This window comes from Monopterus albus, unplaced genomic scaffold (assembly GCF_001952655.1).
Source record: "Monopterus albus unplaced genomic scaffold, M_albus_1.0 scaffold2.1, whole genome shotgun sequence".
Classification (NCBI taxonomy): Eukaryota; Metazoa; Chordata; class Actinopteri; order Synbranchiformes; family Synbranchidae; genus Monopterus; species Monopterus albus.
Window position 1 is genome coordinate 3,077,640 of NW_018127882.1, and position 19,492 is coordinate 3,097,131.

Below are 19,492 nucleotides of genomic sequence, written 5' to 3' on the forward strand. Positions count from 1 at the left end.
GTACAACCAAAAAAAGATTTTGTATTTCTATAAGTGGGGTAAAACTATGGAATAATTTAAGTGTAGACATAAAAAATAGTAATAGAATTGACGAGTTTAAACATAAATATAAAGGTATGTGTCAATCAAGATATATTCAAGAACAGGCTTAAGGATTAATTAGATGGAACATTGTGGGTGTGGTGTATGATTGTTAACACTTTGTAATAATTCTTTAGTATATTACTTGTGTGGTGTAGAAGATAATTATTTAAGAATGTAATTATGTAAGAATGTTAACACTCTGTTATAATTTTTTAGTATATTACTTGTGTGGTGTAGAAGAGAGTTATTTATGTAGAGATATTGCTTGCAAACCAATGATGGTAAGATGATGTCATGGGGTAGGACTGGATAAGTCTGACTTCTTCAAGCATGTACTAGGTATAAGCAAATTGATATTGGATTAGCATTTGTTGGATATGTGTAAAATTATGTGTTGTCATATCAACTGTCTTTACATGCTTGAAAGAATAAATCAAATCAAAATCAAATCAAATCAATCTATGGGTGGGACACTCAATGAGCAGTTATGAAACTGCATCTTATGCCAGTGACATGAAGCACATGAAAGATAGATACACTTCTTCACAGACACCTCCATTAGTTAGGCACTGTGGAGAGCAGAGGGCGTTGCGATGTAATGGATCTGTCTCACACCAAATGGCTCCTCTGTGATCCATTTACCAATAAAAGAAATTGCAGCTCTTCCACAAAACCAATTAACTCATTATCTGGTCATCTCCTGAAACCAATGAGATTTCACAAAGTAAGACTTGGTGCAAAGTTTCTTTATGTAACAAAAGAGATCAGTAGGACAGATAAATGGAAACTGTGCTCTTGGCAATAAAAACCCTTTTTGCAGAAGTTGAAAACACATCGTTCAGATCTATAAATGAAAATAACACAAGCTGACCAAACACAAGGACAAAACACTGGTTTCAGCAGGCAGTCAGAAAGAGAAACTCAGAATGGGGCACATCAGAGGAATGATTCCAAGGGGAATAACCCAGGACCTCAAGGGCCACAATATCATAATATAATCAAAATATAAAGGCACTGATTTAAATAGCCATATGTGGAAAACAGTAAAGATGTATTACAGCACGTCTCCAGCTATTACGAAGCCAATTCATAAATTGAATGCCACATGCTTTCCAGAAAAAGAAGCATTGAAAGACTTTATTGTGTCTGTTAAGGTTAGCTATGTTTATACTGTTCAGATAAAAACAATTTTATCACCAGGCAACTACAGCAGAGGAATCAGATGATTAGACACTTACAGTAGAAGCAGTCTGGAAAATGCTGTGAGAAAATGTCAGCAGCTAAAGTGAACCAACCACAGAAATTATCTTGTCACTCCTCTGCATTCAGACAGGTCTTAATCTATTTCAAAGTAACTTGCAGATTATGTGATGTTGTGACTGGGAAGGTCGGAGGTGCCTTCAAAAGTGCAAAAGAAGCCTCAAAATGTAAATATTTCTGAACCTTCCTGGTCCTTGATAATTAAAAATGTAGCAGCATAATTCATATTTAATAGGAAACAGATGTGCCTACAATTGTTTGTGTGAACTAGAGAAAGAAACAGGCATTATTGCACAAATGATTGTTTCTTCACTTTTTAAGTGTTAACAGATTATTATAGGTTTTCTTAAAAGTAAGCCTACCATGGTGTTTTGCTTTGCATCAGTGCATGTGAAGAATGATTTGAAAACCATTGTTATTTTACAGTTACTTGTTTCACCTATTACAATTTGTCTAATCCACCCGTAATGTGTGCTTAAACTTATTTGATTGTGTTAAGCAGTTCTCTTGTAAAGAGGTAGTATTATGGCCCTTTTTAACCCACTTTTACAAACACTGAATGCATTTTAAACATATGTGTGACATTTTTTCACCCACAGTGGTTTTCACTGCAGTGCTGTCCCCTCTCACTGCAGCCATGCCGAGCCTGGTGACTGTTTACTTCTGGGTTATTGCAGTAGTTCTGTTTCCACTTCCAATTGCAGAGAATTGATTGTCATGTCTCACTTTTAAAACTTAATGATTTTGCTAAAGCGGCTGCCCAAGCTTTCCGTCTCTTTTGCACGCGAAACTGGCTAACAAAGTTGTCCAAAAAAAGAAAGTTGCACTTTATGGTCCCTGAAGGCAACAGCAGCACACACAGTCACAAATTATCTCGTGTCATCAAACTTGATGGGGAAACTCAACAACCTGACCTGCTGCTCTAAAAAAGGCTTCTCCATATCATAAAAAAAGAATATAATGTGTTATCTCCAGATGGTCCATTAGAGGGTACCAGTACCAGGGATATAACACCTAGACACTCCGCATGGAGAGGTAAGAGTCATGAGGTATGTAATTATGGTCAGCTGCGTTACCCATTAAAGGCATCAGAACCAAGGTCGTTGTTATTATTTCGATTGCTAACCTTTCTTCTTGTGGTTGACTAGAGTTCTGACTGAAAGTGACAAGAGAGGGAAGACTGACTGAAAGGTGAGAGGAGATGACAGGAGATGCGAGAAGAATATCACAAGATTACCATTTAAAGGAACAGTGAGTAGAATAAGACAGTCAAGGTTGGACAAATTGTGTCCTTTTACAGGTCACTAACGACAAACGAGAGCACAGTTAGTAAAGACCTGGTCCTAAACTGTCAAATCTTTAGTTGCTTACCTTTACCTACTTTATGCAGGTAAAACAGAACTCCTGAAAATTGTGTTTGTATTAAGGGGGGGATTGAAAATTCATACAAATAGCAGCTGCATCTGATTTACTGTTGCAGCAGACACACTGGGATTGCATCTGGGATATAACATCTGAGAGAAGCATGGGTAAAACATGTGGCACTCTAACACCCAAAGAAGTTAAGTACAACTCTTGCAATAATCAGGCATTAATAAAATGAGCATTTCTACAAATGTTAACAGACTTTTTAACATCATGAATTTTGGGCTCCCTACTAAGTCAATACTTAACTTTTGCGACTTTCTGCATTACCTGTCTACAACAGTCTCTCATTAAAGTTTTTCAAGAAATTTCTTACCTTATCTTTTCATAACTCAATCACTGATTTTGTTGAGCTATTAACATTAGGCTTTTTATGATAGAGCCACAGCCTTCCTCTAGATGCTCTTCCCTTGGACCATCATTTAAAATTCAGCAGCCCTTGTGTTTTGCACACCACGTCACATCTTATTTAGCTTAGTTTATGCAAAAACAAATGAACTGCAACTAGGCTTATTTATATCTTTATTTTTACTAAACAACCAACAAAACTGAAAAAGTAATTATCAGCAAGTTTAGTAAATAATTTCCAATATCCATCCCAGCTGACAGGTCACCAGTCTATCACATAATCACCTCATTTTAAGGGATATGCAATACTGTACTGTGCTGTGCTGTCATGACACTCAGCATGTATCCACTGAAAACAGATGGCTGCCTTTTTGCTGATCACCTGTTAAGCCCCAGTGAATACAGTATCACCGCACCAGCTCCTGATAATTAGCCTTCAAATGATTTAGATAAAGACCTAAGGGGAGAGGAAACCCACAAGCTATAGAAGGGGATGTTACGAAGTTGTTAAAGTGTCTGCTGTGTTGAAACAAATACTGTTACAATAACCTTATGGCCCTTCTAATATCATGTATATGAACTGACACATTAAAAAAACGTGTCACGGCCAAGTCACCAGAGAGATTAGTCAGAGATATGACCATTATCTAACTACCATATGCAGGACAATGTACATTAGTTGATTTAAATTAAACATCTTGTTATTGAGGGTTTTAATCTAAATGTGTTGCAAACGAGACCCAAACAAAATATCCCATTTGGTGTTTTTCCATCAGCATGGTTCAGCCCACTTTAATCGTGCTGAGCCAGGCTGGCACAGGTTGCCCTCTATTTCTGTTCCTAGCAAAGGGGGTAATTGTGCCGCCTCTGGCTTTGCCGGCCCTGCTTCTGGCCAGGGTCGAGTGGGGCTGAGCTCCACCTTCAACAGAGCCAGCTCATTGAGGCATGATTGGCTGAAACACTGCACTGAAGGAAAGTCCTTTTAAATTCAGCATTGACTTTTTATCTGTTATTTCACTGCAGCAAGACTGCCGTCACTTGGTCGTCTGATGAAGGGTTAAAATAATGCCTAGCACCAAGGGCTCCATGTTCTAAACTAGTAACATCATGCCAGCACCATGAGTTATGTGTCGCTTCTCAGCAACTTGTGCTGCTCCTACATGATCAGGATGTAGAAGATAAACAATACATTTTGTGGTACAGTGAAAACCCAACTGTGCTGACTCAGGAGCAGCTCAGCACCAATTGTTTTCCTCTGTTTGCTACTAAATTAACAAACTCACCTTTTGTAGACAGAGGCTATTTGAAATAACAGTATTGCCTTCTACTGTGCCATTATCAGCATTATCTGCTGTAAATAGTGTGAAAAAAGTTGTTAAATATGGTACATATACTTAAGATCATGAGAATAATGCTGTGTGCACTGTGTTCAGTATAGCAGCAGGATAAGAAAGCCACAAAATATAGACCTATCACCTGTGTGGGTCAAGATCAGAGAGACACAGACAGAGAAGGAAGAGACAGGGCACTTCTTATTTTGGAGGAATTTAATTCCTTCACAGTAGGAAGTTTGCCAGGCAGATGATTACATTTTCTCAGCACAGTGGATGTCTGTTGTTCTAAAGGATCAAGGAGAGTTGGATATAGTGATAGAGGCAACCAAAATAAGCATCAAAGAACAGACAGTCTGTCTTTGAATTACTGTAACTCTACCAGCAGCAAAATTCTGCTTCTGTAAGGAGTTGCAATTTTGTTCAGTGGAATCCATTTGAGAGCTGATACTAAATATTTTAAGAGAGTAGGTAGAGGACTGCGGTGTCTTAGACAAAAGTTCTTCATGAATAACCCTTACTTGATCAACGATCTCCTGTATCAGAAAGAATGCGGGCTTTGAGGTCAAGTGTGGTTTTACAGACGATGACAAAAACGTAGTACAGAGGAAATGCAAATATGTTGGCTTATTCCCAACAGAGGAAGGCTCACAGCAATAATGAGAGGGGCAGAGAGAGACAAGTAGAGCCACGGGCCAATAGCTGGTTGCCAAACAACAATAAAAAGCACTTATGTGTGGTAGATCAAGCTGTGAGAGGAAGAACAAGGGCATGCCAGGGTCAGAGAGAGAGAAATCCTCTGTGATCTCCCCCATCTCTTACAAAGACCGTCTGTGGTGTTTGACACTGAGGGGAGACAGATGGCACAGAAGGAAGGCAACATATAGAAAGAAAAAGAGAGATAAAAAGAAAAACTGAGAAAGTAACAATTAGGGAAGGAACCAGACATGGATGTATCATTAGACAGTGGGAGCCTGGGCACAGACATATAAAAGGCACCCCGCCATTTCTAAATAGCAGCAAGGTCCCAAAACAACTACAAACAGCATTCGCTTTGCATTGTACTGAAGTCAAGTTATGTCTCTCTAGTCATTTTGTATCATTTGCATTACTTTGTGCTCAGTGTGTGTCCTTGTGGTTATAGTGTCTCTCACTGTGATTGTTTTTGGATCCTTGCAGTAATTCTGCCTCCTAACTCGTTTTGTATCTCACTGTATTCATTTTACATCTCTTTGTGGTAACTGTGTAGCTGTTTTTATGTCTTTTTTGCTATTTTGTGTCTTATTAAATTCATTTGTCTGCCTCTCTTTGTGGTGTCCTAGTTGTTCTGTCTCTCGGTAGTAGTTTCAAGAATTTTTTGCAGATATTTTGTGTTTCACTGTGTTTAATGTCCAAGTTACGCATCTTTGTAGCTGTTTTGCATCTTTTTGTGGTCGTGTGCCTCTTTGTAATTGCATTGCAAGTCTTTGCAGTCATTTTGTGTCTTGTTTAAGTCATATTGCATCTCTTTGTACTTGTTTTACATCTCATTGTGAATATTGACTTTTTGTAGAAGTTACACACATTTTTGCAGATGTTTTGTGTCTCACTGTGTCCATTTGCATCTCTTAGTTCTAGTTAGCAGTTGTTGTGGTTGTATGTCTCTTTGTAGTTGTTTTGAATTATTTGTAGCTACTTTTGTGTCTCCTCGTAGTTATTTAGCATCCCTTTGTTGACATTTTGTGCCTCCTTATGGTCATGTTGCATCCTTTATATTATGATCTGTGTCTTTGTTGTAAGTCTACTTATTCTTGTGGTTCTTCTTGTCTCTAGTACTTGTGTCTAGTTGTCATAATTAGTTTCCAATGAGAACTGTTTGGCAGTCGCTTGTTTGACCCTGTGGGCCTTCAGCCTGTGCTTGGTAGGCCCTTTCAGTAATCTTTCCACAGAACTAGCAGATCTTACCAGACATGTGGGAGATGACTAGATGACCTCTAGACCTTCTGTGCTGCATGGCTGGCTGAACCCATTGGATTCCACTGCTAAACCAATTGAGAGAGTGGGTGGAGATGGTGGGAAGGGGTGGGGAAGCTCTGTAGTTTAGGTGTGAACTGAGCCTTTCTCACATTTATCATGGTCAGACGGAGCACTGAATGAACCTGAGCAGCCTCCCCTCCCTGTCTTTACTACAGCTTAAAGATGATGGAATGCCAAAAGCCACTAGGGCTTTCAAGGGGAACGCTGCAGGATGATATAGATTACTAGAGAAACAGTACAGATGTATACAAGAGGGAATGCATTTCAGACTAACACCGCAATATTTTGAACAGGTTCACTTGTCTGCCGAAGCATGGTGGCTTTTGCCTCCATCTAAAAATCATTTAAAGAACAAATTTACTAGATCTTATAGGAGTGTGACGACTGATGATTATTTAAAAATCTCTCTGCCTCTTTGTGTCTCCTCTGCTATGGATCAATAACTCTTTTACAATGTCTATAATTGAAATGCAGGGAGCCTGAGGTGATTCAGTTGCCTTTAATTTCCTTGTTCATTATGAATACAAATATAAGCTCAAGGGCATCAGATCTCCGTCTATGATTGTGCACAGACACATGCAAACATTCTTGCCCATGTTAGCCGAGATATGCTTCAGTTATACTATATGCCATATTTTACTTCTTTAACCATTCATAAAGCACCTGGCAGCTACTTCTATTATAACTGCTGATTATTATCTCATTTAATCGTGTAATTTTTGGTCTAATAAAATGACAAAAAACTGTCACATTCAAATGTTGCTGTGTCCAAGTGACAGTACAAAACCCCAAAAGAGTCAGTTACATATTGTGAAAAAGAAAGAAAATGAACAAATCTTTGTATCTGCAAAGCTGGAAACAATAAATATGTATAAAAAAGTGTATATGCCGTTTAATCTTCTGCTGATCAACTAAAGGATTAATTGATTAACCGTTTAGCTTCAAAAACACACATAATACGTAAGAAACCGTAAAGTCTTTTACATTTAATTTCAATGTATGACTGTACATCGAGCAAATTCATGGCAAGCTGTCTTTACTAAAGCATAAAGGTGGATGAGAATTGCGCAGGTTCCCATTCAATTAAAAGCAAAAAGGCTCTAACCACTTCCCATATCTCCTCGTACTTTACACCTGTACGCTTTGCTCTCAGGGAAAGTCGAAATTACACTGGAAAGAGAGGAAAATGGCAGCAGCATGGTATAATGAGGAGGAAAGAGCAAAAGGAGTGCAGGACCTTGTTAAAAGCCCCTCTGTGACAGCCAAGGAAAGGCTGCAGCTCTGAGTCATTAAGAAAGAGAGAGTTTCAGAGGCGCATGCTGCAAAATGTGGAGAGGAGTGCAGGCTGGGAAAGGGAAGCTCAAGTAGTAGCTCTCTGTGATAATGTTAGTGGGAAAGCATAGAAGCAATGAGAATGAGACAAAAACCAACTATCAGTTTGAGAAATTGTAATATTTACCATTTCGTTTAACCACACCTTTTTACTGGGAATCAAAACCTTTGCCATGGTCGTTGTAAAACTTTACAGTAAAGGCATGGAGATTGCAGGGCAATGTTTCCTACTTTCTTAAAATCTACTGATGATCATTAAATTATCTTTTTTTCATTTTTTAAAGATCTTTTTATGAAAACTTGCCTTTATTTGACAGTTGACAGTCTAGAGACACAGCCAAACAGAGGGAACATACAACAAAGGTTCCTCACTCGGAAAAATGTGAGTGCTAGTTACCATATGCAGTACGCGTCTTATCGGCCAGCTCCCAGAGTGTTTTGTCAATGCCTGTCACGAGTTTAATTCTGTCTGACATATTTGCTTATTGAACATCACCAATCTTTATTTTCTTCACTGTCAAAACATGGCTATCATGTACTCAAAGTTATTCTTCTTAACAATTTCAGTCATGGCTCATTTTAGGGACAGCTGTGATTAGAGAAAAAGCTGTTTAAAACTACATCAAGCACTTATTAGGCAGCCTCTTTGTCAAAAATACAACAGAAGGGGCAACTGTATAATCTGTTCAGGAGCCAGTCATAATAACTGAAATTTGATTTCATGCTACACACTATGCGAGTAGTTTTCCAGACACCATCAGGACACACTAAAAGGAGTTTATTACCATGCGGAGGAGTTGAAGGTGTGCAGCTTGTCACCTGCAACTCACAGCTGCTCCTTCATCTTCCATTACCCCTTAGCAGAAATTTTAAATGATTTGCTGACGAAAAATGCTGAAAATGACTGTTGTTTTGAGATGGATTTTTGATGAAGTGTTAAACAAATGCAACCATCACAGAAGGTAACGTTCATAATTTGTATTATGTATGTGCTCTTGCGCAAATGCTCTGCAAAACAACGATGGAAAAAACTGTTATTTGTGACTTTTTCATACTCAATAAACAGCAAACTTTCTGGAGTTTTTGACCTCTGTAACATCACAACTATTTTACCTCAGTGAGTCTTCAATCATTCAATCCTTGTCAAATGTTCAGTCACAGACACTGAGTTTGGAAAATAGAACAAATGAATAATTCAACGGCTGAAGCTGCCTATCAGAGGAACTAACTCCTCTGGTGTTTGGATGCCATCACAGATAGTGGTCGTCACGCACTTAATGAATAAGAGTGTAGACAACAGCCTTTGCATTTGGAAATAAGATTTCTGATCCTTTAAATATCCAGGCACAACTCATGGCTCAAGAAAATGTCCAGTTTGATTTCAGAGCAGGAGAGTAGCATCAAAAGAATTTACTATTCACATTCAGCACTTGAAGAGTTTTCTTACACTGTGACGTACAAAAACATTCCCCGGGAACCAAATATATTCTTCTTACATTCTTCTACCAATAGAACTTTCCTGTGGTGTCAGTCAGGTGAGAATTCAGTATTCATTTTCTATTTTGGTCTCAATGTGTCACTTAATAGATTTGAAATAGCTTCTCAGCTGCTTGTGTCCCACGTTTTTCTATTCCTCTTCACAAATCCTAGAACTCTTAGTCCACACTGCTTTGTTACCAGAGATGTACAATGTACAATCTTATGAATGGCACGTCTCAAACAGGATGTGCTTGAATTGACTTGCTACTCAGGTTCTGAGTTTCTACTTTGCAGGTAATGTTGATGTAAAGTTGTATTTCTGCTCCTTCTTTCCTGCTAAAAGCACTGATTTTAAGAAGACACACATTTTAAAAAAAACCTTTTAATCTGTGAACACCCCATGAAAGATGGAGTCGCCCTTGCAAGTTTTTAGCATTTCAAAGTCATCCTACTGTATCAAGGATAGAAATCTAAAGTTGAGAGTCTGGGGAACAAAAGCAGTGGAGGGACAGCACTCTCCTTTGGCTTCAGTTCTCCTCTGGCTGCCATGTTCCCCAAGGCTGATGGATGAAGGAAGAAACTCATCTCGTGACTAATTATTTATCCTTCCTCCAGAACTGTTGTATCTGGGGGCTGGAAATTACACAAACCTCTGCTCTGACCAAGTAGTAAACAAACCAGAGTGATGGAGCTGACTGAGCCTCCCTATTCTCCCTCATAAGCCTGTAGAGCAAAGCTGCTATACATACAGCCCAAAGGCAAAGTCTGGCAGGTTATACTGTATTTATCCTTTCTAAGGTTTTGTGGAAATATTAAGTATCTTATGTTAGATTAAGAACAGTATAGTTTTATCACGGGTTAATGGTCTTGATATCACCGTTGCAATTAGGGCTGTTCAGAAGGATGAGAAATAGTAAAACCCTAAACTAACGTTACATTTCAAAATGGACTGTTTCATTCACCGTGTTTCCTGCCTCACCTAAGTGACAAGTTAGCAGTAGACAGGTTCACTTTTGTAAGGCAGTTCATGATTTTTCCATCTGTCCTAAAGAGTCAATATTATCTATTTGGCATAGCTCCCTTATTTCCTCTGAATGCTCCTTTCATGACCTGCTGCACTAATACACTGTGAATTTTGAATATGTTTAATTGCTTTCTCCATGTTTAAATTGTACTATAATGACAAAAAATGTACAATAAACTACTGGTAATGTTTACAATAGTCCGTTTGTTGTCCTCTGCTAGTAAGAAAAGAAAAGTTGTACTTTGTGTTGTCATGTTATAACCTGGTTATACTTATGTAAAAAAAAAAAAAAAAGTCAAATTTATTGCCCTCAATCAGGTGTCAGTTTTTCCCAGAAGTATTGAAAATAGTATCATATATCGATATTTTTCAAGGTATTCTATCAAAGTTCATGACAACATTAGTGCAGACTTACACTTAAAACTGAGCAGACACCTAGCAGAAAGCATTCAATTCTAACAGGAGAGGCCGGTGTCCTCTAGCACTCTGGGCTCCTATGATCTCTTATTCATGCATTCAAGGTGAGAGGCAAGGGGAGTCGCTACAAGTGAGAGCCCAGTGGGTCAGAGAACAGGGATGAAGGGGGAAAGAAAGCACTAGCGGCTGAGAGATGGAAGGAGTGAGAGGAACAAGGAGGAGAAAAGCTCTGACACCGTCTCATACTTCAATGAATCTATCAGTGGCTGCAGAGAAGAAGAAAGGCTCGGGTCATGGAGTTCCACACAGACCAGGATCAAAGGGAATCTCCATCTGATCAAAATGTTGTTTGAATGTTTTATGATAGCCAAGGCACTGAGGTGAGGCCTGAATAAGACGCAGCTCAACAGAGCTCTGATCAGAGGCGCCGTGTGCTGAGAACATCACAGCGAGGAACAGTGTACACACATAATTCAAAATGTTGAGCTAATATATATCCTAGTGTCACATGATTGATGCACCCACATACATATATTCAAACACACATCTAATTAATTGGTGTTGCTGAAGGTTAAGTATAATGTATCACATCTTTTTTTTTATTATCAACCATCATCTCATTTTCATATGCTCACACCGACAGTACATTGCTAAGGATAAACACACACGCAGCAAAAATACAATCATTCATGTATAAATTCTGCCCATGCACAGAAACTTATATGATTCTTTCAGCTCTGACAAAGGCCTTAAGGATGCAGGAAAAGTACTGCATTCAAAGACTCATTTCTTAGGAGGACAGAGCACAGGACAAAGGTATTTACAGTTTATTATGCTGATGTCATCACTAAAGACTCATGAAATGCAAGAGCACAAACATTCACGCACACAGACTACTTTAGAGTTGAGCATGTTGTGCTGTCTCAGAGCTTTCATTTCATTTGTGCATAATACAGTAGATGAAAGGGATTTCTGAAGTGCTAACATCGTGAGCACATCAACAAGCAAATAACATGAATAATGCACAGCTAAAAGAAATGAAACAGCTACAGTATACTTTGTGCAAGCCTTTAAGGTCAAGCCTGGGGACATACTGTACATCTCTTACCAAGATATAATGGATCTAGGAGGTAAAAAAGAAAACTCACTTTAAACGTGGGTCACTAGTGAACTGAACATGTAATGGGTTAACTCACTCCACTGACATGAGGAAATGGGAGGAGACTGGCACTCACTGCTGAAAGTGAAACTAAGAGGAAGAAAAGGCCACGTTTTTATTTTCTCTTATAGATCTGAAAGTTTAAGAGAAAAATCCATACACCAGGTAAAGTTGCATTTTGTCAAGTTGTCTTTTATGTACACTAGTATATTTTAAACATTTTAAACTATGACTCTAGATCGAATTGAACTTTGCTCCACTTTCAATTTGATTCATCATTTCTCCTTATATTTTCTAGACATGTCTTCTGCCAGAAGTCTAGTGCCTGAGGAGAATTTTCTTTGTTCCATATGTCTTAGTGTGTTCAATAAACCTGTATCGACTCCCTGTGGACACAACTTCTGTCTCGATTGCATCACAAACTTCTGGGAAACTAAACATACCGCTGTTAAGTGTCCACTGTGTAACGAGACATTTGACAGCATACCAAAGCTCCGGGTTAACACTGTCATTGCTGAAATGGCTGCAAAGTTGAAAAGAGCAGTTCAAGAAAATCCACCTACCACCACTGAACAAGCAGGAAATGGAAATGTCCTCTGTGGTGTCTGCCAGGGGGCAAAGCTCAAAGCCCTGAAGTCTTGCCTAGTGTGCTTTGTGTCTTACTGTGAAGCTCATCTCGAGCCTCACACAAAAATTTCAGCCTTGAAGAAACACAAGCTGATCCACCCAGTGGAGAACCTGGAGAGCAGGATATGCAAAACACATGACGAGCCTTTGGAGTTCTTTTGCGGGGTGGATCACATGTTCATATGTGGGTCCTGCAAAGACAGTGATCATAAAAGCCATAAGACAGTGACTGTAGAGGAGGAGGCTCAAATGAAGAGAACCCAGTTGGGAATAGACATGAACGACACAGATCAGATGATCCGGGTACGTCAGCAGAAGATTCAGGAGATTCAAGATTCAGTGGAGGCTAGCAGAAATAATGCAGCAAAGGCACTGTCATACAGCATGCCCGTGATGACTGCTGTGGTGGAATACATTAAGAAAAGCCAAGCTGAGCTGACTGAGGTAATTGAGACAAAGAAGAAAAAAATTGAAACAGAAGCAGAAGGCTTCATTAAAGAACTGGAGGAAGAAATTATGCAAATAAAGCAGAAAAACCTGCAGCTTAATCAGGTCTCAGTTGCTAACGACCCCTTCATTTTCCTTGAGAATTTCCTTTCACTTACCATCACTCCACGCCAGGTTAAAGACTGGTCTGATGTGACTCTTAACAGCAATGTTTACGCAATGGAAGGAGCCATGACCAAACTGGTGACATCAGTCAAGAGAGAAATAAGTATGCTGTGCGATCCAGACTTGAAAAAAATGGAGCAGCATGCTGTCGATGTTACTCTGGATCCTGACACAGCAAACCCATGGCTCATTGTTTCTGAGGATGGGAAACAGGTCACACATGGAGACAGAAAGAGGAATCTCCCAAACAAACCAGAGAGGTTTGATCATGTCCTTAATGTCTTGGCAAAGGAGGGTTTCTCCTCAGGAAAGTTTTACTACGAGGTCCAGGTTAAGGAGAAAACACACTGGGATTTAGGAGTTGCAAAGGAGTCCATCAACCGGAAGGGTGATATTCGACTGAGCCCCCAGAATGGATACTGGACTATCTTGCTGAAGAAGGGATATGGGTTTACAGCCAATGCAGGCCCTGCCATTAACCTCCATGTTAGGGAAATGCCTCAAAAGATTGGGGTGTTTGTTGATTATGAGGAGGGTCAAGTTTCCTTCTATAATGTGGATTCCAGGGCTAAGATCTTCTCCTTCACAGGATGCAACTTCACAGAGAAGCTCTTTCCATTCTTCAGCCCCTGTGCTAATGATGGCGGCAAAAATTCAGCCCCCTTGATCATTACTCCTATCAAATACAACAGCTGAGGTTTCATTTTGTTCTTTAGGTTTATGAAAAGAAAACAAGACGGGGGAAACATCACAATTGTAGAATGCTGAAATATTTTTATCTGTAAAACTCCAGTGGTTCCCATCCATCAGTGTCAGTGCTGCTTGGTGTCACTAGGTGTTGCCTGTCACACAGACAGCTGTAGATCTCCAACAGAGTCCCCATGCAGCCATCGGGTCATTCACTATCCACACACATATTGTACACACACCTCGGCAGCACATTGTAGCCATACAGCTCCCTAACAAATCGTTATGAGGTGGCTGTTAATATCGATAAAGCTGCTATTGTCTGCCAACATGGCCATACAAATACCAGAGCTACTGTAGGGCAAACTGTGATTGCAAATATTTTATAGGATTTGTTTTGTGCTGGTTGGAGTGCCATATATCAGGACTGTTTACTTATGACATGACAGCTTAAAATGTGATGTTTGTTTTAATGAATGAAAAAACAAAAACAAATTGCTGCCTTAAATACAACTGACATTTTACTAGTGCTTTATAACTGATATTGGTCGAATTAGTTTTACTTTAGGTCATGCATGCAGCATGTTATTTGAATTCATTTCTCCAAGTGTGCTATTGAGAAGTAAGCTACATGGCATTATTTGCCTCAGTGGGGGTCAACCACTGTACAGCAGCAACATGCCCAGCAAGAAGTAGCTAAATAGTGTTAGGTATTTTTAGTCAGATAGATATTGGTTAGGTACTTGTTGTATTAGAAATGTCTTTAGTGTAGACAGGATATCTAGCTCAGGCTGTTAAATGCTTACTCATTTCCATGAGTTACTCCAGGTTGTTTATGGTCAAGGATAACTAGATAGAAAGTGGCTACTGTATGATATGTTTAGCCATAATCTTAATCATAATACTGTATCTTCCTAGGCTTAATGTCCGGACATGTCCCTGAATGTCCTGTATGTTCTTAGCTACACACTACTTAATCAACACTCACACACATTGATTTTCTCCATGTTTTGACTACTGCTATGGTCAGCTGTAAAGCTGGCATATCAGGTGATGCCACGGTTTGACGTGCCTGTGTAGAATGGGGTTAGCCCAAACCAGATATAATGTACAGGCCTGTTGGGTTCGGGGTCTTTCATCTTTCATCTGCCTGTGTGCAGTTTGGAGGTGCAAAATGCCTGAGGGTGTAATGTTAATTTTTACCTGTGTTCATGGAATAAATCAGCACTGTTTTGTAGTTACTTGGACTGCCTCGCCTCTCAGAGTCAGTATGGTAAAAAGTACCGGGTACAACAATAGCAATGTGTGTATTTCATTGGTATACAAAATAAACCAATTCTTAACAATGTACTGCTTATTATTTCATTGAAGCAGGGGTTTAATTTGCCGTTTACATGCATTTCAAATGTACTCCGGCTTCCTACCACAGACCAAAGACTCACAGTTTAGGTTGACCGGTGACTCAAAATTGCATGTAGGAGTCTAAATGTCTAAATGTTGTGAATGACTGCTGACCTGTCCAGGGTGAACCCCGCCTCTCACCCAACGTCAGCCTCTAAGATCATGCATTTCTGACATTATCTAATTAGGTCAAGATGACCTTGTGATCTGTAAATTAAAGGTAACAGAAAAAAATCTGAAGTTGGAGTTACAAAGGGTCAAATACCACCAATGATACATGATGCACATTTGATATGGAACTGCTGCCGGACTATATTAGTGATAGATAACATATCTGATTAGGTGATCTTCAACAATGTTAATCAAGTAACTGTTTAAATTGTGTATAAATGGAAAATGATGAACACTGTTTGGTTCTAGCTTATCAAATGTGAAGATCTGTTGCTGTTCTCAGTTATGAATCATTTTAAATCAAAAATTGAGTTTGGGACTCTTAATTTCAAGTAATTTTTGAAGGTGTGACTTTGAGCTTTGATTAGTTCTTGATTGTTTTCATTACTGCTTGTGTGTTGAACTGACTGAAAGCTAAATAATTGATAAAGGTGATTTAGGAAGTTGCAGACAGTCATTTCTTTCATTTCTTTATTTGGACACATACTCGCTAATCACCCACAACAATCTAAGAAACCCTGCCAACACAGAAAGACAGTGGATGCTGAATTGCTTCAATATGTAATTAAAAGTGCATCTGTCACTGTGCAAAGTATAAACACAAATTAGATTCTCTTGACAGCCTGAGATTCCAACAACATACACTTAGCAATTTTGTAGTCACCACTTGCAAAATAATCCACTGCATTTCTCTCCCAGTGATTTGAAAAACAAACAATGTTAATTCTGCCTGTCACAAACAAGGACACAAATGAGCTTTTAATTATTTGGCATGGACATTTGCATGCTGTAACTTAAGTGATAACTGGTTATTTGCAGGTGCTCAATATAAAACTTGAGTTAAGCTCATGAAATCACAGCTTTAGGTCACAACAATGCATCAGATTATATGAACTCATGACATGTTTTATATGAAAAAACTGAATCTGCAAAGTAACTGGTAACCATATAAAATAAATGTACAGAAGTATAAAGTGTAATATTTCCTTCTGAAAAAACAAGTATAAAGTAAGTAAGTACTGTTGGTTACTGGATCCTCTGGCAAAGAATGTACTTTTTAGGTTTAAAATATAGGTTTAAATATTTTTTAAAAAGTGAGAGCTGTAGGCTAACTGATACAACGTCTCCATAAAACTACAGTATATAAAAAAGTATTTTCTTAAATGCATACTAAACATTTCAGGTTTCCTCACAATACCTTCTTACTGCATCTCTTAAAGGTTAATGTGCCTTAGAGTGTATTATCTGCATTTTCTTTGTTTTGTTTACATTTTTATTTTTCACAGCACTTCATTAGAAGTAGAGTTTATTCCTTAAAAGGACTTAAAATGATCTGTTATGCTTTAAATATAGCAGCTCTACTGTATTTGAGATGTGCTCCAGTTTAATACTGCCATGGAAACAGGCTCATTATTAAGGGCTCCTAACAGAGACAGTTTTACCAGCCTAAGGCTTTTGTGTCGGACCACGTTTTTTTAATTAAAAGCATAGTCCTAGAATGTATACTGTCCTGCTGCTAGTGAAATAAGACAGGCGTTGATTTGTGAAGCTAACTAAGAACACGTCACATGTACTGTAACTGCTACTGATCCAGTCAGTGACTGAAGCCCTGCTCCTCCAACACACCGGCAGCTTTTTTCACTGCTCATGTCTTTTGTATAACCATGACAGGAGTGTAGAGAGAAGGCCATCCAGGACTGCTGTGAAATGCTGATATCAATAGAAAAAGGAACATTCATGCTGTTTTTGCAGGGTCCTGAGGCAGTCTTGCATATAGTTTAAAAGGTGTGGTATCTCACGATATGTAGAGTCTGTATAAATGAACCAGAATTTATAACTGAAATGCTGTTAGTCACCAATCTAAAGATGAAAAGCTTTTTATTAAAGTATGCATCATACCTTCAGTAATTACGTTCCTGTTACTAAATATTGCATTTATTTATTATTATTATTCATTAGTAGCTCCGGCATCTGTAACTGGACACATTTTCTTATTTTATCTGAAGTATGATGACCACTGGTGTTGCGTGATTGGGATATACTGTACACCTACAGTTGAACAGCTGTGACTCCATTCAGTTGTGTGTATAATCGCATTACTGTAGCCCTTTACTGTAGTTCTTAACAACTGCGATCTGTTAAACAGAAGCCATTAGGTTGTAATTTCTCAACCCTGAAGTCAAGCCCTGACATATGCCGACAGGATAATGTCAAATTTCCATCTTTGATATTTTGTGATATATTGCTTGATATATTTTAGCCACACTAGGAGTGTAGCTGTAGGTAAGGCAGTATCAGTTAGCCGGCCCACCACCAAGTAGCACTAAAGTATCTGACACTGAAATATCTCAGTAATTACTGGATGCATTGCCATACAATTTGGTACAGGGCTTCACAATCCCCAGGGGATCCTACTGATCGCCTGAGTTTTCTTATAGCACCACCAGCAGGTCAAAGTCTTCTCTTACCTAGTATTTTTGCATTTTGTAGTTAATAAAAGGCATTTTCACATTTTGATCTATGAAATAAAATATGCCAATAAATACCCTACTCATGATTTTTAATGCTTTTACATGTCTTTTAAAAAATGGTGGTTGCTAACAAATGGCCAAATGAGACTACAGAGGCTGTCTGTGATATTAATCATCATCACGCCGAATACGGAGACTAATCCATTCACTAGTCCACCTTTACAACCTCGTTATTTTTAAACTTGGGCACTTGCAAAATTCTAACTAACTGACACAGCCATGATCACTAGCTACATCAGGTCACGCTAAGAGGAAAGAATTTTGTAGAAGAGGTAAGCACACTGAATCAAATTACAAGTTTGAAGTTCATTTATAGCCTAACGATAGCTTTTTCTATCTGGCGATTGTATTTGGACTTATAAAAAATCATAAAAGTTATCTTCACTTGTGAAGATTATCTTGCTGAACAAAATAAGTGTCAATAGCTTATTTTCTGCAATAAACCAAAAGCCTATGGAAAAATCTTATTGGCTTTTTGTCGAGGGAACCGGATTGGCCTATAAAAATACTTCATCCCCATGGCACTCGATACCTCAACATCTGGATGAACTGCTATAAAATTCTGTACAGACGTTTGCAGGTCCCCAGTGATTTACACCACAGGCAGGTTTGCTGCATGTCTCCCAAAATTTCCTCTACAGACACTATGGTTCTGGGCAATTACACTGACTTAATGATATACCTGACAGCATGTGAAAAATACAAATACATCACATGGGGTGTACATGTGGATGTGTCTGTGTTTCTGCAGGCACACATGCCCTCTCTCCTACAGTACGTGTATCTAATGAAGTGCCAAATGTAATGAGATAAATCTATCCATTATGGTCCCTTAATGAGGCTAAATCCACACACCTGTTAATGGGTCAGTGCTCTATCTGTTGTCCTCAGAGAGCTGCAGGACCAGAGTGAAACTGGAGCTCACCTAAACCCAGATAGATTCAGACCTTTTCTAAGCCACTAAATCCAGAGCTCCAGCTGTTGGAGATCTCCACCATTTAGCTGTCGGGCCTTCGGGGAGTGACTTCAAGTTAGCAAGCAGCAACAAAAGATAGACAGTGGAGTCATAGCTCACACAGGGAAACACTAATCATCTGTAATCATTGATCTGCCATTACTGGGCCATACTCATTAGCCTGATGGAACAACGCTCTGTAGAATTCTGCTGTTAGTGGGCTATTAGTAACTTTCCAGCTACTGCTGTGCCAAATGTGTTCTATACACGTGCACTACATACTGTGCAACAATGTGTGGCTGATGTAACATTACGGAGCGCAAACAATTATTCAGAAAAGGACTTATCCATCCATTATCTATACCGCTTGTTCCTGAATAAGGTCATCAGGGCGGGAGTGAGGGGGCTGGAGCCAATCCCAGCTGAGAGGCGGGGTACACCCTGGACAGGTCGCCAGTCTGTTACAAAGAAAAGGACTTATTCAAACAAATAGAACTTCTCAATTCAAAGTATTTGCTTCATAGTTTCATTTCATCTGTGGAAGTAAATGACAGCAAAACACTGTCAGACCAGGAGCCGATGCTGTGTATTGACCTTCCAGGTTGAAAACGAAGAAGAGAGACAAAGAAAACA

General features: G+C 39.0%; 1 protein-coding gene across 1 annotated transcript; it reads left to right on the forward strand.

Annotated features, from left to right (window-relative positions):
- The first annotated feature begins 11,953 nt into the window (after positions 1-11,953).
- On the forward strand, positions 11,954-14,567 carry LOC109954567 (E3 ubiquitin-protein ligase TRIM21-like). Its single transcript, XM_020589984.1, has 2 exons — positions 11,954-12,040; positions 12,174-14,567. Exon 2 carries the CDS (start codon positions 12,176-12,178, stop codon positions 13,808-13,810), a length of 1,635 nt encoding a protein of 544 aa, XP_020445640.1. The 5' UTR covers positions 11,954-12,040; positions 12,174-12,175; the 3' UTR covers positions 13,811-14,567.
- Positions 14,568-19,492: the final 4,925 nt, after the last annotated feature.

Coding starts and splice junctions, on each gene's coding strand:
- LOC109954567 (XM_020589984.1), top strand. CDS start 12,176: ATGTCTTCTGCCAGAAGTCTAGTGCCTGAGGAGAATTTTCTTTGTTCC.